At 42.4% G+C, this 24,531-nt stretch overlaps 1 protein-coding gene across 1 annotated transcript in view; it reads left to right on the forward strand.

The window, feature by feature from the left end:
• Positions 1-9,272: 9,272 nt before the first annotated feature.
• spg7 (SPG7 matrix AAA peptidase subunit, paraplegin) overlaps positions 9,273-24,531 on the forward strand; it is a 48,898-nt gene continuing 33,639 nt past the window's right edge. The window contains exons 1-3 of the mRNA XM_055649023.1: positions 9,273-9,830; positions 24,013-24,115; positions 24,200-24,289. Coding sequence (XP_055504998.1) covers positions 9,600-9,830; positions 24,013-24,115; positions 24,200-24,289 — 424 coding nt within the window. The 5' untranslated portion in view covers positions 9,273-9,599. The remainder of the gene's footprint in view (positions 9,831-24,012; positions 24,116-24,199; positions 24,290-24,531) is intronic.

Consider the following 24,531-nt stretch of genomic DNA (forward strand, 5'->3'; position numbering starts at 1 on the left):
GGCCGGCGCGCCGTCACGTGGCGACGCGGCCGAGGTCGCCTGTAACGGGGCGCCCGATTGGTTGCGCCGCCTACCGGAAGTGTTTTCCTTTTTTTAAGGCCAACATTTAAAGCAATTCAAAGCAAAGATCTTAGAGCAGAGCGTTGATTCAGAGATTAGATATCGGTGAAGCTCCCAGTGCGTGTGCACTGATTTATCTTTTAATGCCAGCGCAGTCAACAACTTCTTTTCCGCACTTTGACCCCCCCCCCCCCCCCCGGGCATGGAATCACGTGAGGGAAGGAAGGAAGGAAGGAAGTGCCGAGCCCTCTGTTGATGCCTCCTCCTCCCCCCCCCCCTTGCTTGCCCGGATTATGTTTCCTTTTTGTTCTCCCACAATGTTTTCCAACATTTGCAAAGGGCTTTGCACCGAATACTATGCACTTTTTTCCAAGTCTTTTGATGTGAAATTTCGTGTCCATCTGATTAGATGCACATTTTCGGTTAGGTATGCATGATTAAAATGTTCCCCGTGGCAGTATCTTATAATGTATTCGACTTCTGTTGGTAGATTTTATGCTGTCGCTTTGCTATTTTTCGAACTCTTTTGATTTAGTTTCATTGAAAGTTCGTATCCATCGGATTAAATGCATATTTTCTGTTAGTTATGCATCGAAATGCTCCCGAGCGTAACAGCATTTATTTGACTCCTTTTGGTAGATTTCACGATGTCCTTTTTCAAAACTGCTCGAAAAACTACAGAACATGTTCATTATAATGCCATTATACGGAAATAGTTTCAACAACTGCGGTTTTGCTTTTAGACAAATAATAATGTGAAAGCTTCCGTCGGGAAGTGAAAAGAAAAAGTAAAAATATGTTGCAGACGGGAAATAATGGAAACAGTACAATGGGAATTAGTTTAAAATCAACCACAGCAGTTCCGTCGTTAATTTTCATCAAGTAACCAGTAGCATTACTAACATTTTAAGACTTTTCAGTGATGATCTCTTGCTCACAATTATATTTTCAAAGGAAATTATTATTAATTTCTAGAAAGTGATAAAGTAGAGAAATATTGCTTCAATTTAAAATGCTCTTACCATTTTTGCGATATGCACTCGTGGCAATAGCAGATTATAATTGTATGTATTACTTTCCCTAATTAGCTTCAAAGCTATCAGAGTCATTCATGACTCACTGGAGTCAGATCGGCCAATAAAGGCAAGTTTTCCTTTCAGGATATTAGTGAAACGTTTCAAAGGTCTTTTATTGTCACGTGTACCAATTAAGTGATATGCGAATTACCATTGAGCCATACTAAAAAAGCAACAAGACACACAACTACATAAAAGTTAACATAAACATCCACCTCAGCGGATTCCCCACATTCCTCACTGTGATGGAAGGCAATAAAGTCTAATTTTCTTCCCTCATTTTTCTCCCGCGGTCTGGGCAGTCGAACCATCTGTCGGGGCGATCGATGCTCCGTTGGTCGAAGCTCCTGCGGTTTGGAGTTCCCGAGGTCATTCTCCAACCAGAGACCGCGAGCTCCACAATATTAAAGCCCGCAGAGCTCTCAAAGACGGTCACCAGCAAAGGCTGCTAACTCCTCAATGTTAGGCCGCAGTGCGGACAGAGATATGATACGGGAAAAAATTGCATCTCCATCGAGTTAAGAGATTAGAAAACATTTCCCCCAACCCCCTCCCCCCACTTAAAAACAAGCTCAAGAGCACTAAAAACGTACATTTAACACATATTAAAAAACAAAGAAGAAGAAAGGGACAGACGGACTGTTGGCGAAGCTAATGACAATAAAATAGTTAAATTGATGAGTTCAAATAGTTAATTGAATTCAATTTGGCAACACTATATAATGATAGCTCAATCAATGTATTTTGTGTTTGTGGATTGTCTATCCAATTGGCTATTACCTATGATAAATATTGCAATCTCTTAAGCAATATTTATAATTGAAGTTGCCTGCTCTTTCACTTGTGAGAAGAGTGATGTAAAGGGAAAGGCAAAACTAACAGTGAAAACGGTTTAATCCCACCGATGCAATGCATTTATTTTGGAAAGACGAATAATGCTACAGAAAATAAAATACAAAGATGCTGAAACATCTCTCTATATTTCCGAAACTCAAAGATCAGAAATAGGCCATTCGGCACATCAAGAATACTCCGCCATTCAATCATGGTTGATCAATCTTTCCTTCTCAACCTCCTACCTTCGCCACATAACTCCTGACACTTGTACTAATTAAGAATCTGTCAAGCCTTCAAATATCCATTGACACAACCTCCACAGCCATATGTGGCAATGAATTCCACAGATTCACCACCCTCTGACCAAAGAAATTCCTCCTCATCTCCTTTCTATAGGTACACCCTATTATGCTGGCCCTAGATTTGCTCACAAGTGTAAATATCTGCTCCACATTCACTCTTCTTGTCACTTTTTCTTCATTAAAAGTAATAATATGGTTACTTGTACTTGAGATGTTAAATCTAATTTGCATGCAAAATGTTTTTGCGTTAGAGATGAATCATGGAAATAGTCATTTTTGCTTTCAATGCCCTTACACATTCAATATCATCTGACTGACATCTGGCACTTAACAATAAGTGGATAGACCCAAAGTAGAAAAAGTATGTTATGGTGATTCTCAGTGACAAAACATTTAACTTTTAATTAAATCTAAAACATACATGTGGAGAATATCCAGTTTATTAATTACTCTAACAGGATAAATTAACTGTCATATACTCTGCAGATATCTAAAAAGCAACAGAAGATAAAATCCCTGGAGACTGAATACCTCTTTCAATTACCATATGTATATAAAACACCAAACAAATCAGTGATCAACCAATGAATCACATATTACTATTGAGCCGTAAACTGGAATTCAGTGTTGTGATGATATACTGTTTACAGGTAAATTATGTGAAGATGATTCATGGTGTCATTTTTTTTAACATTCATTTGACTTGTAACAAAGACATGCGTGTAATCTTGTTCTATATGTGGCTTTTTGTGAATTTAAGTTATACAGTATGCCTCTTCAATAAACAGGACAAAAATATGATTAAGCAAGAAACAAATTACTGGAGGAGCACAACAGGTCTCGCAGTATCTGTGGGGCAAAGCGGTTGTCGACATTTTGTAAAGACCCTGCATCAGGACTGGGAATGTAGATGAAAGATAGGCACAATAAAGAGGTGAGTCAGGGGCAAGCAGATGAGAGGTGAAATCAGGTGGGGCCAAGGGGCAGATCAAGCCAGGTGGAGAGGGGATGGAGAAATTTTAAGGGTGACTGTTTTGTCTCACATAATAATTGAATTTTGAGTCGATGCAGCAAATTTTGCTCTCTGCTGTTACAATTTAAGACTTCTCAGTGATGGATTATCTGCTGCAGCAATTTCTCTTTTCATTTCAGATATCTAAGAACTGCAGTGCATTGGTTTTGTAACATGGCTTTTGCACACCATGTAATTGCTAATGTCAATGCACAAATTTTTTTTTTTTTCGTCTGTTGATTTACACGGGAGGATGCATCTCTGTATCAGTGATCATGCATCCTATTAACAACAAAAGTATCATTATTTACCATTGCTGAAGTCTCGTTGTGTTCAGTTCCTCTTTATACACACATCCGTGCACCTGCCAAGAATATGTAAGTCTACATGAACAGAAAACACTTGTACTCGATGAATGTGCAATGGTATGTAATGCCAACAGCATTCTTCCGGATTTGTGTGTCAATTAGTTTTGGCAGCACCAAAACTCACTTATCCTTGTTAATTTTGGATTCAGCAGGAAGTTGCAGCAAAGACAATGAGCAAATGGTGATGAACAAGAGGTTCTCAGTCTCAGTGCATGATACGTAATTTTTATGTTCTGATAATCTCTCTTTGAGTAGTTGTTTGGACTGCTGCAAAGGCTTTACACCTTAAGAAATTTAATCAATAGCCTAAGAAAATTAGCTACTGAATGATTCAGTATGATGGATTAAACTCCAAATTTCGAAAAGCTTTTAAATTCTGAATTATCCTCGCCTCTCCTCTGACCACTGGCAGGCTAGGGCCATCAACTCACCTGGATTTCAGGCCCAGTTCCAGACCTAGAGAGGGAAGAAGGGTCTCCACTCAAAATGTCACCTATCCAAAGATCTGACCTGCTGAGTTGTTTCAGCACTTTGTGTCCTTTTGTGTGTTAACACGCATGTACAGTTCATTGTTTCCACTACTTGTGCAATGAGTCTGAAGAAGGGTCTCAATCGGAATCATCACCCATTCCTTCTCTCCAGAGATACTGCCTGTCCCGCTAAATTACTCCAGCCATTTTGTGTCTATCACTTGTGCAATGATACTCTATTACTCGGCCATCCCTTACTTGGTTAATCAGCGGATAATCAGTAATAATGGACACCATTTCCCCCCCCCCCCCATTGTTTGTTATAACAAGGATTTACTGTAGTCTAATCGGTTGTTTCAAGTTCAAGTTACATTTATTGTCACATGCACCAATTGGTACAGTGAGATTTAATTACCATACAGCCAAACGAATAAAAAAAGAACACAAAACACGATAGTTTAACATAAACATCCCCACATAGCGGAATCAACGTTCCCACTGTGAGGGAAGGCAATAATTGTTCAGTCATCTTCATCATTGTTCACCCGTGGTCGGGACCTTTGAGCCCTCCGCAGTCGCCGCTACAGCGGCCCGATGTTCAGGCCCTCTCGCTGGGATGATCAGAGCTCCGGCATCGGAAAGGAAGAACATACTCAGCGACTTGGAGTTTTCCGAATCAGCCACATGAATCGACCCCCCACATAAAAATGATTCTGGCAGAGATATTTGTGTCATCAATGCCAGTAAATATTACAGATTTCGAAACAACTTTTGTCCTCAATAGTTTGAGTACTAAATCACAATGGTGGACAAATCGCTAATACCTGATCTATTGCTATGCCTTTATTTAAAAAAAAGACAACAGGGAAAAGACTGAGAACCACAGAGCAGATTGTCAGTGGTGGCTACATTATTGGAGGAGGTTCTGAAACAGGATCTAGGTGAATTTGGAAAGCCAAGGACTGATTAGGCATAGGAAATGTAATTGCATTTTTGGACCAAGAAGATTAATGAGGGCATTGTTATAATTATACATTGTTTACATGGACTTTAGCAAGGTCTTTGACAAGATATTGCATGATAGGCTGGTCTGAAAGGCTTGTTCAAATGACCTCCAGGGTAAGCCTGCCAATTGGATACAAAATTGACTAGTTTGTGATGGAAGAGGGTTGTTTTTCAGGCTGGAGGCCTGTAATGAGTGCTGGGCCACTCATTGCATTGGTAATGAAATTGGTGTTGGGATCACTGCCGTTTATTATTTATATTAATGATTTGGATGAGAATGTAGGTGGCATAGTTAGTAAATTTGCAGGTCACACTACAATTGGTGGTATCGTGGGCAGTGAAAACAGTTACAATGGAATCTTGATCAACTACCCCAATGGCCTGTGAATGACAGATTAAACTGAATTCACAAATACATATTACGAGGTGTTGCATTTTGGGAAATACAAACCAAGGCAGGCACAATAAACGATAAGGCCCTGGAGGGTGTTGTGGAACAGAGAGATTGAGAGGTGCATGTACATTGGTCTATGAAAGTAGCGACATGGGTGAACAGAATAATGAAGAAGGCCTTCGTCACTCAATGTATTGAATACAGGAGTTGGGATGTCGTATAATAGCTGAAATAGGCTATGGTAAGGACATATTTGGAGTACTATGTTTAGCTCTGATCGCTTAGCCATAGGAAGGATGTAATTAAGTCCATCCAACAAACCAGCCTTCTCCCCCACGCCCACCACGAAGGACTCCATCTACACTTCATGCTGCCTTATCTAAGACCATTTACACCCCAGTCATTGACTTTTCTCCCCTCCCATAAAGTAGAAGATACAAAAGCTTGAAAGCACCTACCAGTCCTCTCATAAGTTAAGATTCAAGATTGAAGATTCAATTTAATTGTCATTTGGACCCCTTGAGGTCCAAACGAAATGCCATTTCTGCAGCCATACATTACAAACAAATAGACCCAAGACACAACATAATTTACATAAACATCCATCACATCGCTGTGATAGAAGGCCAAAAAAATTTATCTCTCCACTGCACTCTCCACCCCCCCCCCCCCCCCCCCCCACCCCCCCGATGTCAGAGTCAAAGTCAAAGCCCCAGCTGGCGATGGCGATTGTCCCACGGCCATTAAAGCCACGCCGGGTGGTGCAAGGTCACACACCGGGTCTTGGTGTTAGAGCCCCCGGCGTGCGCTCGCAGAGTCCCGCGGCCATTCCAAGCCGCGCGGGGCGGTGCTGTAAGGCCCCGCTCCAGGAGCTCTTCGACCCCGCAACTCGGGCGGGAGAAGTCGCCATTGCGAAAGCCCTGAAAAGCGGTTTCCCTCCAGGGACCCGCGGGCTCCCGATGCCGCTGTCCGCCAGACCTGCAGTTGCAGCCTCCGAATCTCCGGAGGTCGGGCCGCAGCAGCAGCAGCGCTCCACCACCACTCCACCCGCTCTGGACTCGGCCAGCTCCGCGACGGTGAGGTGAGTCGTCGGCACCAGAGCCCCCGGTCTTCCTGTTGGAGGCCGCTCCTCGTTGCAGCCCCAACGACAACGGAGACCCGACAAAGGAAAGGTCGGGTCTCCCGTGCAGGGAGAGATTTAGACGTTACCCCCTCCCTCCCCCACCCCCACTCTCACACACACACCCCAACATAAAATAACAAAAACTACATAGAAACATAGACAAAAAATAATAAAAACGCAGACGGGCTGCAGAGGCCGCTGCTGACGAGAGTCGCGCCGCCTACCGGATCTCCGATCTCCCCACTACCTCATTGTGGCTTAGCCTTTTTTTATTTAATCTGTACTTTCTCTACAGCTATAATGCTGTAGTGCTGTAATAGTATACAATGCACTGGTATTTATCTCTTTGCACTACCTGTTGCACTTATGTATAGCTTGATTGTATTTATATATAACATGATTTGATTGGATAGCACGTAAACAATTGTATCTCATTATATGTGACAATTATATATCAATACCAATAAACTGGAAAAGGTACAAAAACGATTTATAAGGATTTTCCCGGGTCTAGAGAGCTTGAGTACTATTTGCTCAATAGTCTAGGACTTTTTTCCATGGAGGTGGCCTTATGGAGGTTTATAAAATTAAGAGGGACATAAATAACATTAATAGCCTTAGTCATTTTCCCAGGGCAGGGGAGTGTAAAACTAGAGGGAAAATAGAAAGTGCTGGAGTATCTCAGCTGGTCAGGCAGAACCTGGAAAAGTGAGATTAATTCCAACGTGACCCCACCACTCGCCACATCTTCCCATCTCCCCCTCTGTCTGCTTTCCGCAAAGACCGCTCCCTCCGTAACTCTCTGGTCAATTTGTCCCTTCCCACCCTTACCACCCCATCCCAGGGCACTTTTCCTTGCAACCGCAAGAAATGCTACACGTGTCGCTTTACCTCCCTCCTTGACTCCATTCAAGGACCCAAGCAATTGTTCCAGGTGCGACAGAGGTTCACCTGCACCTCCTCCAACCTCATTTTTTGCATCCGCTGCTCTAGATGTCAGCTGATTTACATCAGTGAGACCAAGCGTAGGCTTGGCGATCGCTTCGCCAAACACCTCCGCTCGGTCCGCAATAACGAACCTGATCTCTTGGTGGCTCAACACTTGAACTCCCCCTCCCATTCCGAATCCAACATTTCTGTCCTGGGCCTCCTCCATGGCCAGAGTGAGGACCACCGGAAATTGGAGGAGCAGCACCGCATATTTCGCTTGGGCAGTTTATACCCCAGCGGCATGAACTTTGACCTCCAATGTAGTCCTCACTGTCTCTTCCCCTTCTCAGCTCTCCCTCAGCCCTCTGGAACCTCCTCTTCCTTTCTTCTTCCCCCCACCCTACATCAGTCTGAAGAAGGGTTTCGACCTGAAACGTTGCTTATTTCCTTCGCTCCATAGATGCTGCCTCACCCGCTGAGTTTCTCCAGCACTTTTTTCTACCTTAAAGGTTCTGCAAGTGAGTTTGTTTGGGAGAAATGCTACTTAGCTTTTGTAGTATGGAAGTTGAACATCCTTAGTACTACAAATGAGTTCCAGTAGTTGATGAGCAGCACCCATTGTTTCAGCTATCTCCTTTTGTAGGGCATACATACATTTTGTGGGTCTTAGCTTCCTTGGTATGGTGCTTTTATCCAACCATATCCATGATTGCATTCAGAGGTTAATTAGGGAAAGTTCATTGAGATTTGCCACCTAATTTGTCAAACCAACTTCCCAGGAAGATATTGTCCTTTAAATAAATAATGCTATTGCTCCCTTAAACAAGGCAAGGGTTATATTTTTCTGCTTTCCCTTGGTTTCTGCATCAGAAGGGAGAGGTGCAAAATTAGGTAAAATAGATTACATTTCTCATTTTCCAAATGAAAAAAAGCTCTCCTTCTACTCTTTTTACCTTGGTGCTGACATACATTCTGTTCTTCAGCACTTAAAGCAGTTTCTTTCTCAATAATGAACCAATTTGTGTACTGAAGCTTACAGTACATTTGGAATTACTTTTAGTGATGAACATAGTTTTACCGAGTCTGGCATAACTATGAGCCTGAAGTAAAGTTTCAGCTGAAAAGCAAATTGATTTTAGCAATCGCAAATAAATTACAAAGCAGACATTCCCTTAATGGGAATAACCTTTGCTTTCCTTCTCCCACGGTCCCTCCCCCACCCTTGTTCTCCGACTAGTTTCACTGTCCACCTGATTAATTTTGCTGATATTTTACTGATTGTATGCCTCGTTGTCAGCTTCCCTTCAGCTAACAATGAACCATTCTACATTTCCTTGAACAACGTCTGCGTTGATCTGTTGTTTTCACACCTTACCCTTACATATCTCTATACTCCCTCTCCCGACTCTTTACCTGAAACATCACCCATTCATTCTCTCCAGAGATGCTGCATGTCCCACTGAGCATTTGACGGCACTGGCCTTAGTTATACTGGCTAGAGTTTAGAGGGAGGACCTCATTGAACTTACCGAATAACGAAAGGCGTAGATGTGGAGAAGATGTTTTCACTAGCGGGAGAGTCTAGGACTAGAGATCATAGCTACTAGGAGGAGGATTTTTTTTTTTTTAGTCTGAGGTTCTTGAATCTGTGGAATCCTTTGCCACAGAAAGCCATGGAGGCCAAGTCAATGGATATTTTTAAAGCAGAGATAGATAGATTCTTGATTAGTACATGTTTCAGGGGTTATGGGGAGAAGGCAGGAGAATGGGGTTAGGAGGGAGAGATAGATCAGCCATGATTTAATGGTGGAGTAGACTTAATTTTATTCCAATCACTCCAGCATTTACTCCAGGAGTTACTCCAGCATTTAGTGTCTATCTTCGGTGTAAACCAGCATCTGCAGTTTCTTCCTACACATCCCCTTGATGGGAGCTGAGTGTGGTGGCTCGTTGCTGGTGGAGTGCTGCATCTGCGCCGTGCTGTTTGTTGTGTGTGAGAGTAGGGGCGTGGATTGAGGAAAGATGGCGGCCTGGTTGGCGTTGCAACGGCAGCTGGGCTGCGTCAAGAACCTTCCATCGGTGTGGTCGTCTTGTCGTCGTGAGCTTTTTCACCATCGGCCCTTCTGTTTGAAAACTGTTTCTCCGGGGGGAGAGCCCCTGAAGCTGGGTTTTGTCTGCCGTGGTTGTGAATTGAAAAGACTGCGTTATGTTTCCAGCAGCGCCCGTCACCAAAGCAGAGATCCCATTTTCAAGGTGAGTGATCACGATCCGGGTTTGTTATTAGCGAAATTGGCAAATCTATATGTTTTAGAATATCGTTTTATCGATGAAAGTCTGAAATGGCGGCTCTCCTAATATTTCTTTGTTATTGGCTGCGCAGTATTTCAAGGTCAATACACACTGATAGCCATTAATGTAACGCCCTCAGTACACTGGGTTACTCCAGCATTTTGTGTCTATCTTCGGTGTAAACCAGCATCTCCAGTTACTTCCTACAAATGTCATGTACTCAATAGTAAAGCGGGATTCACGGTAGGTTTAAGCCCAACACAAATGTTTAGATATTTAAAGAGCAAAATTCAATAATGAAGCAATTGCATAGGACAAAATGTGTAGGAAAGAACTGCAGATGTTGGTTTAAATCGAAGATAGACACAAAATGCTGGAGTAACAGCAGGATAGGCATGGAGAGAAGGAATGGGTGAAGAAGGGTCTCGACCCGAAATGTCACTCATTCCTTCTCTCCAGAGATGCTGCCTGTCCCGCTGAGTTACTCCAGCATTTTGTGTCTACCATAGAAACATAGGCATAGAAAATAGGTGCAGGAGTAGGCCATTCTGCCCTTCGAGCCAGCACCGCCATTCAATATGATCATGGCTGATCATCTAAAATCAGTACTCCGTTCTGGCGTTTTCCCCATATCATTTCCCTTGATTCCGTTAGCCCTAGAGCTAAATCTAACTCTCTTGAAAACATCCAGTGAATTGGCCTCCACTGCCTTCCACAAACCCACGACTCGGCATGCAAAAGTTTTTCCTCATCTCTGTCTTAAATGGCCTACCCCTTATTCTTAAACTGCGACCCCTGGTTCTGGACTCCAACATCAGGAACATTTCTCCTGCATCTACCCTGTCTAATCTTCTAAGAATGTTATATGTTTTGAAAGATCCCCTCTCACCCTTCTAAATTCCAGCGAATATAAGCCCAGTCGACCCATTCTGTCATATGACAGTTCCGCCACCCCAGTAAATAACCTGTGAACCTACACTGCACTCCTTCAATAGCAATAATGTCCTTCTTCAAATTAGGAGACCAAAATTACACGTAATACTCCAGGTGCGGTCTCACCAGGGCCCTGTACAACAGCAGTAGGACCTCAAATCCTCTCGCAATGAAGGCCATCATGCCATTAGCTTTCTTCACTGCCTGATGTACCTGCATGCTTACTTTCAGTGACTAATGTACAAGCACATCCAGGTCCTGTTGCACCTCCCCTTCTCCTAATCTGACACCATTCAGATAATAATTTGCCTTCCTGTTCTTACCACCAAAATGGATAACCACACATTTATCCACATTATACTGCATCTGCTATGCTTCTGCCCACTCACCCAACCTATCCAAATCACCCTGCAGCCTCGTAGCATCCTCATCTAAATCGTTAATATATGTTGTAAACAACTGGGATCCCAGCACCGAGCCTTGCAGGACCCCACTAGTCACTGCCTGCCATTTTGAAAAGGACCTATTAATACCTATTCTTTGCTTCCTGTCTGCAAACCAGTTCTCTATCCATGTCAGTACCCTACCCCCAATACCATGTGCTCTAATTTTGCACACTAATCTCTTGTGTGGGACCTTGTCAAAGGCTTTTTGAAATTCCAGATACATCACATCACTGGCTGCTATAACATCTTTAATAATCGACTCCAGCATCTTCCCCACTACCGATGTAACTGTTCTATAATTCCCTGTTTTCCTTCCCTCCTTTCTTAAAAAGTGGGGTTACATTGGCTACCCTCCAGTCCAGGAAAATGATCATGAATGCATCCACGATTTCTAGTGCCATCTCCTTGAGTACTCTGGGATGCAGACCATCAGGCCCTGGGGATTTATCTGCCTTCAGTCCCAAAAGTTTACCTAACACCATTTTCTGACTAATGTGGATTCCCTTCAGTTCCTCCCTCCCACTGTAGTCAAGTCAAGAGTGTTTAATTATCATATGTCCCGGACGGGACAATGACATTCTTACTTGCTGCAGCACAACAGAATATGTGATTATGTAAACATTGTATATAACGGGAGGGAAAAAGAAAAAAAGTTTAATAAATAACAAATATAGTGCAAATAACAAATAATAATATAGTCTTTTGCAGTCCTTAGCTCATAGCTAATTTGTTTAAGAAGGAACTGCAGATGCTGGAAAATCGAAGGTAGACAAAAATGCTGGAGAAACTCAGCGAGTGCAGCAGCATCTAAGGAGCGAAGGAAATAGGCAACGTTTATTTCCTTCGCTCCTTGGATGCTGGTGCACCCACTGAGTTTCTTCAGCACTTTTGTCTACCCTCAGAGCTTATTTGTTGTGTTCAACTACCCTCTGTGGCAGAGAGTTCCAGAGATTCACCACTCTCTGTGTGAAAAAAAGTTCTTCTCATCTCAGTTTTAAATGATTTCCCCCTTATCCTTAAGCTGTGACCCCTTGTCCTGGACTTCCCCAACATCGGGAGCAATCTTCCTGCATCTAGCCTGTCCAACCCCTTAAGAATTTTGTAAGTTTCTATAAGATCCCCTCTCAATCTCCTAAATTCTAGAGAGTATAAACCAAGTCTATCCAGTCTTTCTTCATAAGCCAGTCCTGACATCCCAGGAATCAGTCTGGTGAACCTTCGCTGCACTCCCTCTATGGCAATAATGTCCTTCCTCAGATTAGGAGACCAAAACTGTACGCAATACTCCAGGTGTGGTCTCACCAAGACCCTGTACAACTGCAGTAGAACCTCCCTGCTCCTATACTCAAATCCTTTTGCTATGAAAGCTAACATACCATTCGCTTGCTTCACTGCCTGCTGCACCTGCATGCCTACATTCAATGACTGGTGTACCATGACACCCAGGTCTCGCTGCATCTCCCCTTTTCCTAGTCGGCCACCATTTAGATAATAGTCTGCTTTCCTGTTTTTGCCACCAAAATGGATAACCTCACATTTATCCACATTATACTGCATCTGCCAAACATTTGCCCACTCACCCAGCCTATCCAAGTCACCTTGCAGTCTCCTAGCATCCTCCTCACAGCTAACACTTCTTATAGACCTTAGCATCGCCAGACCTGAATGCCCAGCATCTTGCCTTTTGAAGAATGCGGATCTCATAGTTCAATCAAGGCTTCTGGTTAGGAAACACTCTGAAGTTTTTTTTATTGGAACGCAGTCCTCCACACATTTCCTTATGAAGTCTGTAAGGACTGCGGCATATTCATTCAGGTCCGTTGGTGAGTCCTTGAACATTGCCCAGTCCACAGGCTCCTAGCAGTCCTGGAGTTGTTCCTCCCCCCCCCCCCCCCCCCCCCCCCCCCCCCCCCCCCCCCCCCCCCCCCCCCAAACCATCTCTGTACATTCTGTACAGTCCTCGTCTCTGGGGTGCTTTCTTCAGTTGTTGCCTGTATGCAGGAAGAAGCACCACTGCTGAATGGTCGGATTTTCGAAGTGAAGGCGAGGGATAGAGCGATATGTGGCTTTGATGGTTGTGTAGCAGTGGTCAAGGGTGTGTGATCCTCTGGTGCTGCAGGAGACATGTTGGTGGAAGTTAGGGAGCGATTTCTTCAGGTTGGCTTTGTTGAAGTCCCCGGCTACAGTGGTAAATGCCTCAGGGTAAGCCGTCTCCTCCAGCGCCAGACGGACGTCTGCCTGGGGTGGGATGTAGACCGCGGTCAGGATGATGGAGGCGAATTCCCTCGGTAGGTAGAAGGGATGGCACTTCACCACCAGATGTTCAAGGTGTGGAGAACAGGAGTTCAATACTAGATCCTCGATCCCCTAGTATTTCCGGGAGATTGTTTGTGTCTTCCTTAGTAAAGACAGAACCAAAGTACTCATTTAATTGTTCTGTCATTTCCTGTTTCCCATTATAAATTCACCTGTCTGACTGTAAGGGAACCTACATTCGCCTTCACTAATCTTTTCCATTTTACATACCTGTAGAAAATTTTACAATCACTTTTTATACACCTCACAATCTTTCTTTCATGCTCTTTTTACCCCTCTTAATTAACCCCTTTGTCCTCTTCTGTTCAGTTCTAAATTTCTCCCAGTCCTCTGGTTAGCCGCTTCCTCTGGCCAATTTATATGCCTCTTCCTTGGCTTTAACACTATCCTTGACTTCCCTCGTCAGCCACGGTTGAGCCGCCTTCCCAGTTTTATTTTTTTCACCCATGCAGCAATTGCAAATTGGTCCAATCAGTATCGTTTTTTATTAACAAGTCACTAAATTTGACAACAAAGTACATTGTACCTTGTGCATGATTCTGTCACTGTACTTAACTGCAAGCCTCTGTTTGAAAATATACTGGAATTAAATAAATGAAATGTAATCAGTTCTGGTTCTACACTTAATTTTCTTACTGAGATCCAGTACAGTACGTTCTCTTTTGTGAGTGTTAAAATGGTTGCATGGGCACACACACAGTGCAGTAAAATTCAAAATAAACTACAGATGCTGGAAATCTAAAATAAAGCAGAAAATGCTGGATCTACCCAGCATGTCAGGCCATATCCATGGGAAGACAAACAGTTGAAGGGTCAGAGACCTTTCGACTGAACTCACAAAATGTTGGGTCTGTAATTTGCTGCCTGCTCCTAAATTAGAACTCACCAGTTTCAATGCAAACTGGAAGGCTTGTTATTTGAAATTGTTACATTGGGTGTTGTGTTCCAAAGGTTAAACAGGCATTGAGGTGGACCTCAAGCATTCATTGAAATAATGTAAGAGGGTGAGTGGGATGGAGAAGACTGATGGGGCATCTGAAAGTTCAGTGTCACCCATGTGGATTATATGGAGGAATTCTGCAAAAACAGTTGTTGAATTTTCTAGCGTTACAAATATCTCATATGAGCATTGAATATCTATATAATTAAAAGTCTCATCTTGATCACTTCCTGGCTGCGCTGTATATTGATTTTTGAAAAAAATACTACCATATATTGCTATGATCTTTGGCCATCTTACTCACAGTCCTTCTCCGCTGAGTAGGCCCTGAGGATTTTTCCCATCGATGGAAAAAAAAAAGTTATGAGTGTTTAAAAAAAACCTTGAGACCATCTCGCCTGTCAATCACCGCGATTAAGGTAACGCCCCTTCTGGGGGGGGGGGGGGGGTGCAAGGACTATAAAACCCCGGATTCCTGGACGTGACTCAGTCACTCTGCAAGATCGCGAGGGAGAGGCCACGACTCTTTTTCTAAGCTGTGAATCAACTGAACTGTGAGTCTGCAATGTACTTGCAATAAAAGATTTGTTAGCCCTTAATGACAATGCCATGAGTTGTTTGGCCTGCTGCCCTGCCTGTGCTTGAAACTGCAAAGCTTTATTAGGTTGGACTGTGTTTGGAAGGAATAAATGCTTTATTAGGTCCGACTGTGTTTGGTTCAAAAGTCCCGCTCATTTCGTGACTTCCGCTTAATGGACAGGTGTCGCGCTGATTGCGTAATTTCCGGTGAGTGCAGGTGTTGCGCTGATTGCGTAATTTACCGTAAGTGCAGAGGTCACGCTGATTGCGGAAGTGCCACTGACTGCGGAAGCCCCGAAGTGGAGAGGCCGCACTCAGCCGTGTGAGTATTCAAGAAAGTTTACTGCCATATATATGGTGTGTGAGTCAGTGAGTATGTGTGTATGTGTTTGTGAGTGTATGTGTGTGCGCGTTCGTGTGTGAGTGTATGTGGTTTCAGTGACTGAGCTGTCAGCCCAAGAATCCATTCGGCCCACAATGTCCATACCAGCCCTCTGGAAACCAGTTCCTTCGGCCCACAACATAAGCTAGCACTCCAGAAAGCCCCCCCCCCCCCCCCCCCCCCCCCCACCACACCCACTGGACAGCAATATTGGAATTGGTGGAGAGGTAGAATATTGCGTTGGAGGACCAGCTGGGACCCAACACTAAATTGTGAAGAAAAGCATGTGAATCACAGGTTCATTTGGAAGGGGAGTTTGGCTCCCTGCGAGGTGGTGCATCTCCACATGCAAGGGCAAGTGCTGTGAGAAAGGCAGTGTGTGGTGTGAAGTTGGATGTGTACACCAGGGTGTTACAGAGAGAACTATTCCTGAGGACTGATGGAATGGGAATATGCCTTTGATCGTAGCATCCCAAGTAATGGAATTAGAGGAAAAATGTTATATGTTCAAACACAAAAAAAAGTATTGAGGAAAAGTATTAAACTTGAAAAATAATGAGTAAAATTCACCAATCGTCTCTTACAAGTTTCTTTCCCCTTTTGTTCTTCCACTATTTATACCTTCAAGCAAATCTGCTGCCTTTACTTTCTGATATTATCTATCTCTTGGTCTCCATCCTATCACAGATATTCCCTTTGTTCCCCTCATCCTTTCCCTTCTCTGTAACTGAAAACATGTCTGTTTTCTCAATTTTGCTCTTACAGGTGAAATGTCACCAACCTGAAAAAATGATTCTTTCACGGATGCTGCCAGACGAGTGATAGTATTTTATGTTTTGATTTTTTTTTTGGTGGAAAGAAATCAAAGACGTAACAAATTACATGGAATTGTCTGAACACATTCTTTTGATCTTAACAATTAGCTTAAATGTTTGTTTTAATTCATGGAGACAATCTGTCGTTCTTAAAGTTATTGGAACATCAGTTTCACCGATCCTGAGGTTACTCCTCAAAATTCAGTGCTCATGAAAAATGGCCAAAAGTTTTCAAATCCTTTCATAATGTTACTCTTCATTCCATTTATCATCTGGTTGAAACAACGCCACACACTTCTATTCTTTTTCTGATCGATTATGTTTTCTGTGCTTGAGAGTACAACATTTTAAGATTTTGCAGATCACAAAGGATTACTTTGTCCTTTATGAATTGTAAAAAAAACCCATATTGCATGAATTATGTGGAAACAGTTACAAAATTAACAACCGATGGTTCCTGGTCACAACGTGAATGTCAACTCTCCCACTGCCTCCACAGCTGTGACCTGACTTGGCCATCCATTTGATTTTTGTACATGATTAACAGTGCCCAGTTAATCAGCCAGTGATCTGTATTACAGTAATTTATTCTCCAAAGATGAACAGAGGCAACGTTGATCAAAGCAATAGAGCTGGTACTAAACATTTTAAACATAAAGTTGATTTGCGGTCCAAAACTGTTCTACATTTCAATTATAGGCTTGACAAAAATCAATTGGAAGAAGAGTTTTGGAGAGTTCCAAGAATATATTCACTATGACATATAGTGCTATGTTTGAGTGTGATGTGTAGAAGAGAAGGTGCAAAGATGTATCTCCAAATTAATCTCTGGATTGAAAAGTGTTGGTTTCTGAGGAGCGATTTATTCAGGTTGATGCTCAATGGCACTTAATTTTATAAAAGTTGATGTTGCTGAAATGTATAGAATTCATGATAGAATAATAAATGTGAACAGCCAACTTGACCATAAGACATAGGAGTACAATTAAGCCATTCAGCCCATCGAGTCTACTCTGCCATTCAATTGTGACTGTTCTATTTTTTTTTTCCCCTTATTCCCATTCTCCTGCTTTCTCTCCATAGCCTTTGACGCCCTTCCTAATCAAGAACCTAAGAATTTCTGCTTGAAAAATACCCAACGTCTTGCGGTCCACAGCCATTTGTGGCAATGAGAAACCTCCCTTGGATCCTTTCCAAAACCAGCCTGTGATATGGGGCCCACAATTGCACACAATATTCCAAATGTGGCCTCGCCAGTGCCTTTATAACATTTCCTTTCTTGCTGCCGACTCAACCTGCAAGTTAACGTTTTGGGAATCCTGCACCAGCGCCCTGAAGTTCCATTGCACCTCTGCTTTCTGAATCTTCTCCTCATTTAGAAAGTAATCTATGCCTTTATTTCTGCTGCAAAGTGCATGACCATAGACTTTGCTACACTGTGTTTCATTTACCACTTCTTTGCCCACTCTCCCAACCTGTCCAAATCCTTCTGCAGACTCCCTCCTTCCTCAGCACGACCTGCCCATCAACCTTTCTTTGTATCGTCCGTAAACCTGGCTATAAAACCATCATTCCATCAACCAGATCATTAACATATAATGCAAGAAGTAGCAGACCCAACACCGACCCCTATAGAACACCACTAGTCACTGACAGCCATCCAGACAAGGCCCTCTTTATTCCCACTCTGCATTCTGCCAATCAGCCAATCTTCTGATCATACTATTACCTTGATTCTAATACTATTAGCTCCGACCTTGTTTTGCAGCCTCACATGCGGCACCTTATCAAAGTCTTTCTGAAAATCCAGGTAAACGTCATTCACTGATTCTCTTTTGTCTGTCTTGCTTGTAAACACCTCAAAGAACTCCCGACAGTTTTGTTAGGCAAGATCTACCCTGAGAAACAAAACCATGCTGACTTTGTCCTATTTCATCATGTGCTTCCAAGTACCCCGAAACCCCATCCTTAATGGACTTTAAAACTTTACTAACCACAGAAGTCAGACTAACTGGCCTATAACTTATTTTCTTTTGCCTCAATGGTTCTCTTATTATCAGTTGTACCAAAGTACACTGAAATTAGTTTTTTGCATTTACAGGAGATTCTGCCGTACGAGCCTCGCTCCCAACTTAAACAGTGGAGTTACATTTGTGATTTTCCTGTCCTTTGGAACCATTCCTAACTCTAGTTATTAGAGTCATCCAGAGTGGAAACAGGCCCTTCAGCCAAACTTGCCCACGTAACCAATATGCCCCATCTTCACTCGTCCCACATGTCTGTGTTTAGCCCATATCCTTCTAATCCTACTATCCTATCCATGTCCAAATGTTTTTTAAACATTGTGATAGTACCTGCCTTAATTACCTGCTCTATCAGCTCGGTCCATATACCCACTACCCTTGGTGTAAAGGTTGTCCCTCGGGTTCCTATTAAATCTTTCCTCCCTCACCTTAAACCTATGTCCTCTGGTTCTTGATTCTCCTACTCTAGACAAAAGACTCTGTGCATTTACCCTATCTATTCCTCTCACCCCTCATCCTCCTGCAGTCCAATGAATAAAGTCCTAGCTTAATCAACCTCTCGCTATAGCTCAGGCCCTCAAGTCCTGGCAACATCTTCCTAAATCGTTTCTTGCACCCTTGACAGCTTAACAACATCTTTTCTATGATAGATACAAAAAGTTGGAATAACTCAGCAGGTCAGACAGTATCTCTGGAGAAAAAGAATAGGCGATGTTTCGGGTCGAGACCCCTCTTCAGACATCTTTCCTATAACATGGTGACCAGAACTGATTACTCCAAATGTGGCCTCACCAATGTCTTGTACAACTGTAACATAACCTCACAACCTTTTTTATTGGCCTGACTGATGAAGGCCAATGTACCAAAAGCCTCTTGACCACCCTTATACCTGTGATGTCACTTTCAAGGAACTATGTACCTGGACTCCTCTATTCTCCATACTCCCCAGAGCCCTGCCATTCACTGTAGTTCTGCCCTGGTTTGACTTAACAAAATGCAACACCTCGTGCTTGTCTGTATTAAATTCCATTATCCATCCCTCAGCCCACCTGCCCAACCGATTTTAAGATCCTGCTATAATTTTAGATGATTATCTTTGCTATCTAGGATGCCACCCACTTTCGTGTGATATGCAAACTTGCTAATCATGCCATGAACATTCTCATCCAATTCACTGATATAAACCACAAACAGCAAAGGGCTCAGCACTGATCCCTGAAGCACACCACTAGTCACAGGCCTCCAATTGAAAAACAACCTTCCACCGTCGCCCTCTGCTTCCTACCATGATTCTCGATCTAGTCGATTAGCTCCCCCTAGATCCCATGCGATCTAACTTTCCAGAGCAGCCCACCATGCGAAACCTTATCAAATGCCGTGCTGAAGTCGATATGGACAACGTCTATGGCTTTGCCCTCAGTTCAGTTTAGTTTATTATCACGTCTACTGAGGTACAGTGATAAGTTTTTGTGTGCTAACCATTCAGCAGAAAGTCAATACATGACGATCGATCAATTTACAGTGGTAGATACATAATAAGGGAATAACATTCAGTGCAAGGTAAAGCCAGCAAAATCCGATCAAGGATAGTCCAAGGGTCACTAAAGAGGTGGATAATATATCGGCACTGCTCTCTGGTTGTGGTAGAATGATTCAGTTGCCTGATAACAGCTGGGAAGAAACTGTCCCTGAATCTGGAGGTGTGCGTTTCATCAACCTTTTTAGTTACTTCCTCAAAAGACTCAAATCAGATTTGTGAGACACAATCACCCACATAGTAAAAACCATGCTGACTATCCCTAATCAGCCCCTTTATCCAAATGCACATATATCTTTTCCCTTAGAATATTCTTATTAACTTGCTAACCACAAACATTAGGCTCACTGGTCCCAGTCTTTTCCTTGCAAGTCTTCTTAAATAAAGGAACAACATTAGCCACCCTCCAGTCTTCTGGCACCTCACGCGTATCTAATGATTCGTATATCACAGCCAGGGCACATTCAATTTCTTCTCGAGCTTCCTACAATGTCCTAGGATATATCTGATCTGCCCCAGGAGATTTATCCACCTTCAGACATTCAGCACCTCCTCGACTGTAATACTGACTGTCCACGAGACACATTCACTGTCCCATGTTTCCCAGTCTTTACATCAATCGCCACAGTAAACTCGGAAGCAAAATATACATTAAGGACCTTGCCTATCTCCTTCAGCTCCACACTGAGATGGCCGCTTTGGTTTCTAAGAGGATCTGTTCTCTCTCTAGTCACTCTCGTTCCCTTAATGTATGTAAAATCTCTCTTTATTTCCCTTAATAGTATCTGCCAGTCACCTCCTGCCCCTTTTTGCCCTCCTATTTTTCTTCTTATGTATGCTCCTCAGTTCCAGAAACTCCTCCCTGGATGCACTTGATCTAGATGCATTCTTCCTAGACATGTCCCATGCCTCCTTTTTCCTGACAAGAGCCTCAATTCCTGTTGTCATCCAAGCTTCCTTACTCCTACCTGCCTTGCCCTTCTCTCTCTCTATCACCAGCCTGAACTCTTGTCACCATACTTTTAAAAGCATCCCACGTTCCTTTGCCAGCAATTAACTTGGGCAAATTCCTGACTAAAGATTCAAAAATTCTAGAAAGATCATTACTAATGCCTCCTCAATCTTGACACCAACTTCTTTCGGAACCCTGGGATGTGGTCCATCTGGTCCAGGTGACTTCAGACCTTACAGCTTACCCGGCACCTTCATCTTAATAATAGTGACTGCACTCACATCTGCCCCTGACTCTCTTAAATTTCTGGCACATTGCTGATGTAATCCACTGTGAAGAATGATGCAAAAACTTATTCAGTTCATCTGTGTTTTCTTTCTTCTCTATTACTGTTTCTCCAGTATCATTTTCCAGCAGACCAATGTCCACTCTTGCCTCTCTTTTACTGTTTATATACCTGTAAAAACGTTTGGTATCCACTCTTATATTATTGGCTAATTTTCCGTCATATTTCTTTTCTACCATTTCCTTGCTGCTTTTTTAGTTGCCTTCTGTTGGTTTTTAAAAATCTTTCCAATCCTCTAGCTTCCCACTAATCTTTGCTATGTTATATGCCTTCTCTTTTGCTTTTATGCTCTTTGACTTCCTTTGTCAGCCACGCTGGCCTCATTGTTCCCTTGGTATGTTTCTTCCTCTTGGGATGAAAAGATCCTGCCTCTTTCGAATTACCCTCAGAAACTCCACTGTCATTCCTGCTAGGATTCCATTCCAATCAACTGTAGTCAGCATCTCCCTCATGCCGGTGCAGTTACCTTTACTCAACAATAATACTGATATATCCGATTTCAGCTTCTTCCTCTCAAACTGCAGGTTGAATTCATTCATATTATGATCACTGCCTCCTAGGAGTTTCTTCACCTTAAGCTCCCTAATCAATTGTTCCTTGCACAATACCAAATCCAGAATTGCCTATTCTCTCATGGGCTCAACCACAAGCTGCTCTAAAAAGCCATCTCATAGACATTCTACGAATTCCCTCTCTTCCGATCCAGTACCAACCTGATTTTCCCAGTCTATTTGCATATTGAAATCCCTATTGACCACTGTAATATTGTCTTTCTTGCATTCCATTTCTATTTCCTGATGCAATTTGTGCCAAACATCCTGACTACAATTCGGAGACCTGTATATAACTCCGATCAGAATCATTTTACCCTTGCAGTTTCTTAACTCTACCTTCAAGGATTCTACATCTTTTGATAATATCTCTTTTTTTTGCTAAAGATTGGATTCCTTACCAACAGAGCCACTCCATCCCCTCTGCCCACCTGCCTGTATTTTTGATAGGATTGGATATGCAGATTATCCATTTAGAAAATGTACTTTGAGATTTGACCATTTAGAATATTTTCATCAAGGCTTGCTAATCTCCACTCCAAAAGGTTATGCTTGCTTGGTTGTTGAACATACTGTTGAACATACATGGATTAATGGAGTTTTTGGTAATAATGGAATCAAGGCTTGTAGTGAGTCTGTGGGATTGATGGAAAAAAAATCAGCCATGATATTGAATAGAGTCATAGAATGATACAGTGGAAACAGGCCCTTTGGCCCAACTTGCCCATACTGGCCATTAATGTCCCAGCTGCACTAGTACCACCTGCTTGCGTTTGGTCCATATCCCTCCAAACCTGTCCTATTTGTGTACATGTTTAACTGTTTCTTCAACGTTGGGATAGTCCCAGCCTCAACTACCACCTCTGGCAGCTTGTTCCATATGCCCACCACCATTGTGGGAAAAAGTTACCCATCAGATTCCTATTAAATCTTATCCCCTTCACCTTAAACCTATATCCTCTGGTTCTCAATTCACCTATTCTGGGCATCAACCCGATCTATTCCTCTCATGATTTTATACACCTCTATAAGATTATCCCTCATCCTCCTGAGCTCTTGAGTCCCAGCCTACTCAACCTCTCCCTACAGCTCAGACCCTCTAGTTCTGGCAACACCTTCATAAATCTTCTCTGTACCCTTTCCAGCTTGAATGAAGAAGCAGTTCAGCAGTGTTGTATGGGTACTCCTGCTAATTCTCGAGTTCGTATGAGAAATTGTTGAAATGCCAGATGCTATATGAATTTTTTTTTAATGATTCTTGATTTCTGCCTTCATGAGGTGAATGTTAATGTTTTTTACTTTACTTTAATTGCTGCAGGGTATAATCATACTTTGTGCAAAGAATTGTGCCAAGCAGGTTGGCTGGATGGCAGAAGACAAAGAGTGGCAATAAAGGGTGCTTTTTCTGGTTAGCTGCCAGTGACTAGCGGAGTTCCGCGGGGGTCGGTGCCGGGACCGCTACTCTTCACGTTGTATATTAATGATTTAGACGAGGGGATTGAAGGCTTTGTGGCCAAGTCTGCGGACGATACAAAAATAGGTGGAGGGGCAGGTAGTATTGACAGTAGGGTAAGCTAGATTGCAGACACTAAACTCCGAAAGGCTTTTGGTGATTATCAACAGTGGAATATCAACAGTATACTACCTGAAGATTACCTGCCACTCCAAACGCACTTTGCTTTGCAGGACAATCTCTTGGATGTAGTAAGTTCTGTTGTTCACTTTTTGCATTTGGAAAAGGTAGACCAGGACTGTAGTTTGTGATTGTGGACAGAAGGCCATGTCCAGCATAGTCAGCCCACTGTTCGCCTAATCCTCCTAAAGGTATTAACTGTGAGACTGTTACTTCGGGTAGCAGTGATGATTCCCTCCAAGTGTGAGGGATTTTCCAATATTTTGAAGAAGTAATAATTTTCTGATACTAAACCACGATTAGTTTTATTAATGTTGCCTTCTGTATTGAGACTTAAACTTGTATCTCTGCTTTACTTGTCCAGTACCATAACCACTACAATAATTCCGCAGACCAGTTGTAATGCAGTTATTCAAATGCACTAGATTTTATCATTATAACTTTTTGTTATTTTAAGAAATGTTATTATAAATAAAAAATCCACTAGATTTTATAAATTAATCTGTGGGACCTCATAAAAGTATTTATTTTAAGGAGGAATTCAGAAACATGTCCAGATATTGGCAAGGTATTCTACAATGTTGAAGCAATTTTTTCATTGACGGACCTGTAATTTCCTCCCGACATCACTGTGAAGATCTTGTTGTACTAGAAAATGCATTTATTTTATGCTTTATTGCTTATTTTCACAGAGCTTCTTGTCTCGCCCACTATCTCACCATTTCGAAGGATTTAATAGAATACAGATTTTAAAGCTGTTGACCCAAGATCCAACAAAGATTTGGCAGTTTTTAGGTGAGTGAGAAAGATTTTTTGGTATTAATTGGAGAGTTTGGAGAGATTGCCATCATTATAAGATTAAAATATTCGATTTCATAGGTGGCATATACCACTTCAGCACATCAAAATCATCTCGAGATCAGAAACAGAATGAGAAATCCAAAGGGAGAAGCCCAGAAGAAGATGAAGGTAGTTAAATATTCTGTTTATTTTTGAAAATAAATGTTTTATTTAAAGGTGACAAAAATAAATTCCTAACATGTTCCATTGTAAAGTAAAAAGAAAACGGTTTTAGGACTGGGAATGGGAGAAAGGATAATGAGATAGATGTATCACATTTCACAATCCGACATTTCAAAGTACTTTGTCATTAACAAAATAGATCTGAAGAGTAGTCACTGTTGTAATGTAGGATTCCAGGACTGTTTTAG

This window comes from Leucoraja erinacea, chromosome 17 (genome assembly GCF_028641065.1).
Source record: "Leucoraja erinacea ecotype New England chromosome 17, Leri_hhj_1, whole genome shotgun sequence".
Lineage (NCBI taxonomy): Eukaryota > Metazoa > Chordata > Chondrichthyes > Rajiformes > Rajidae > Leucoraja > Leucoraja erinaceus.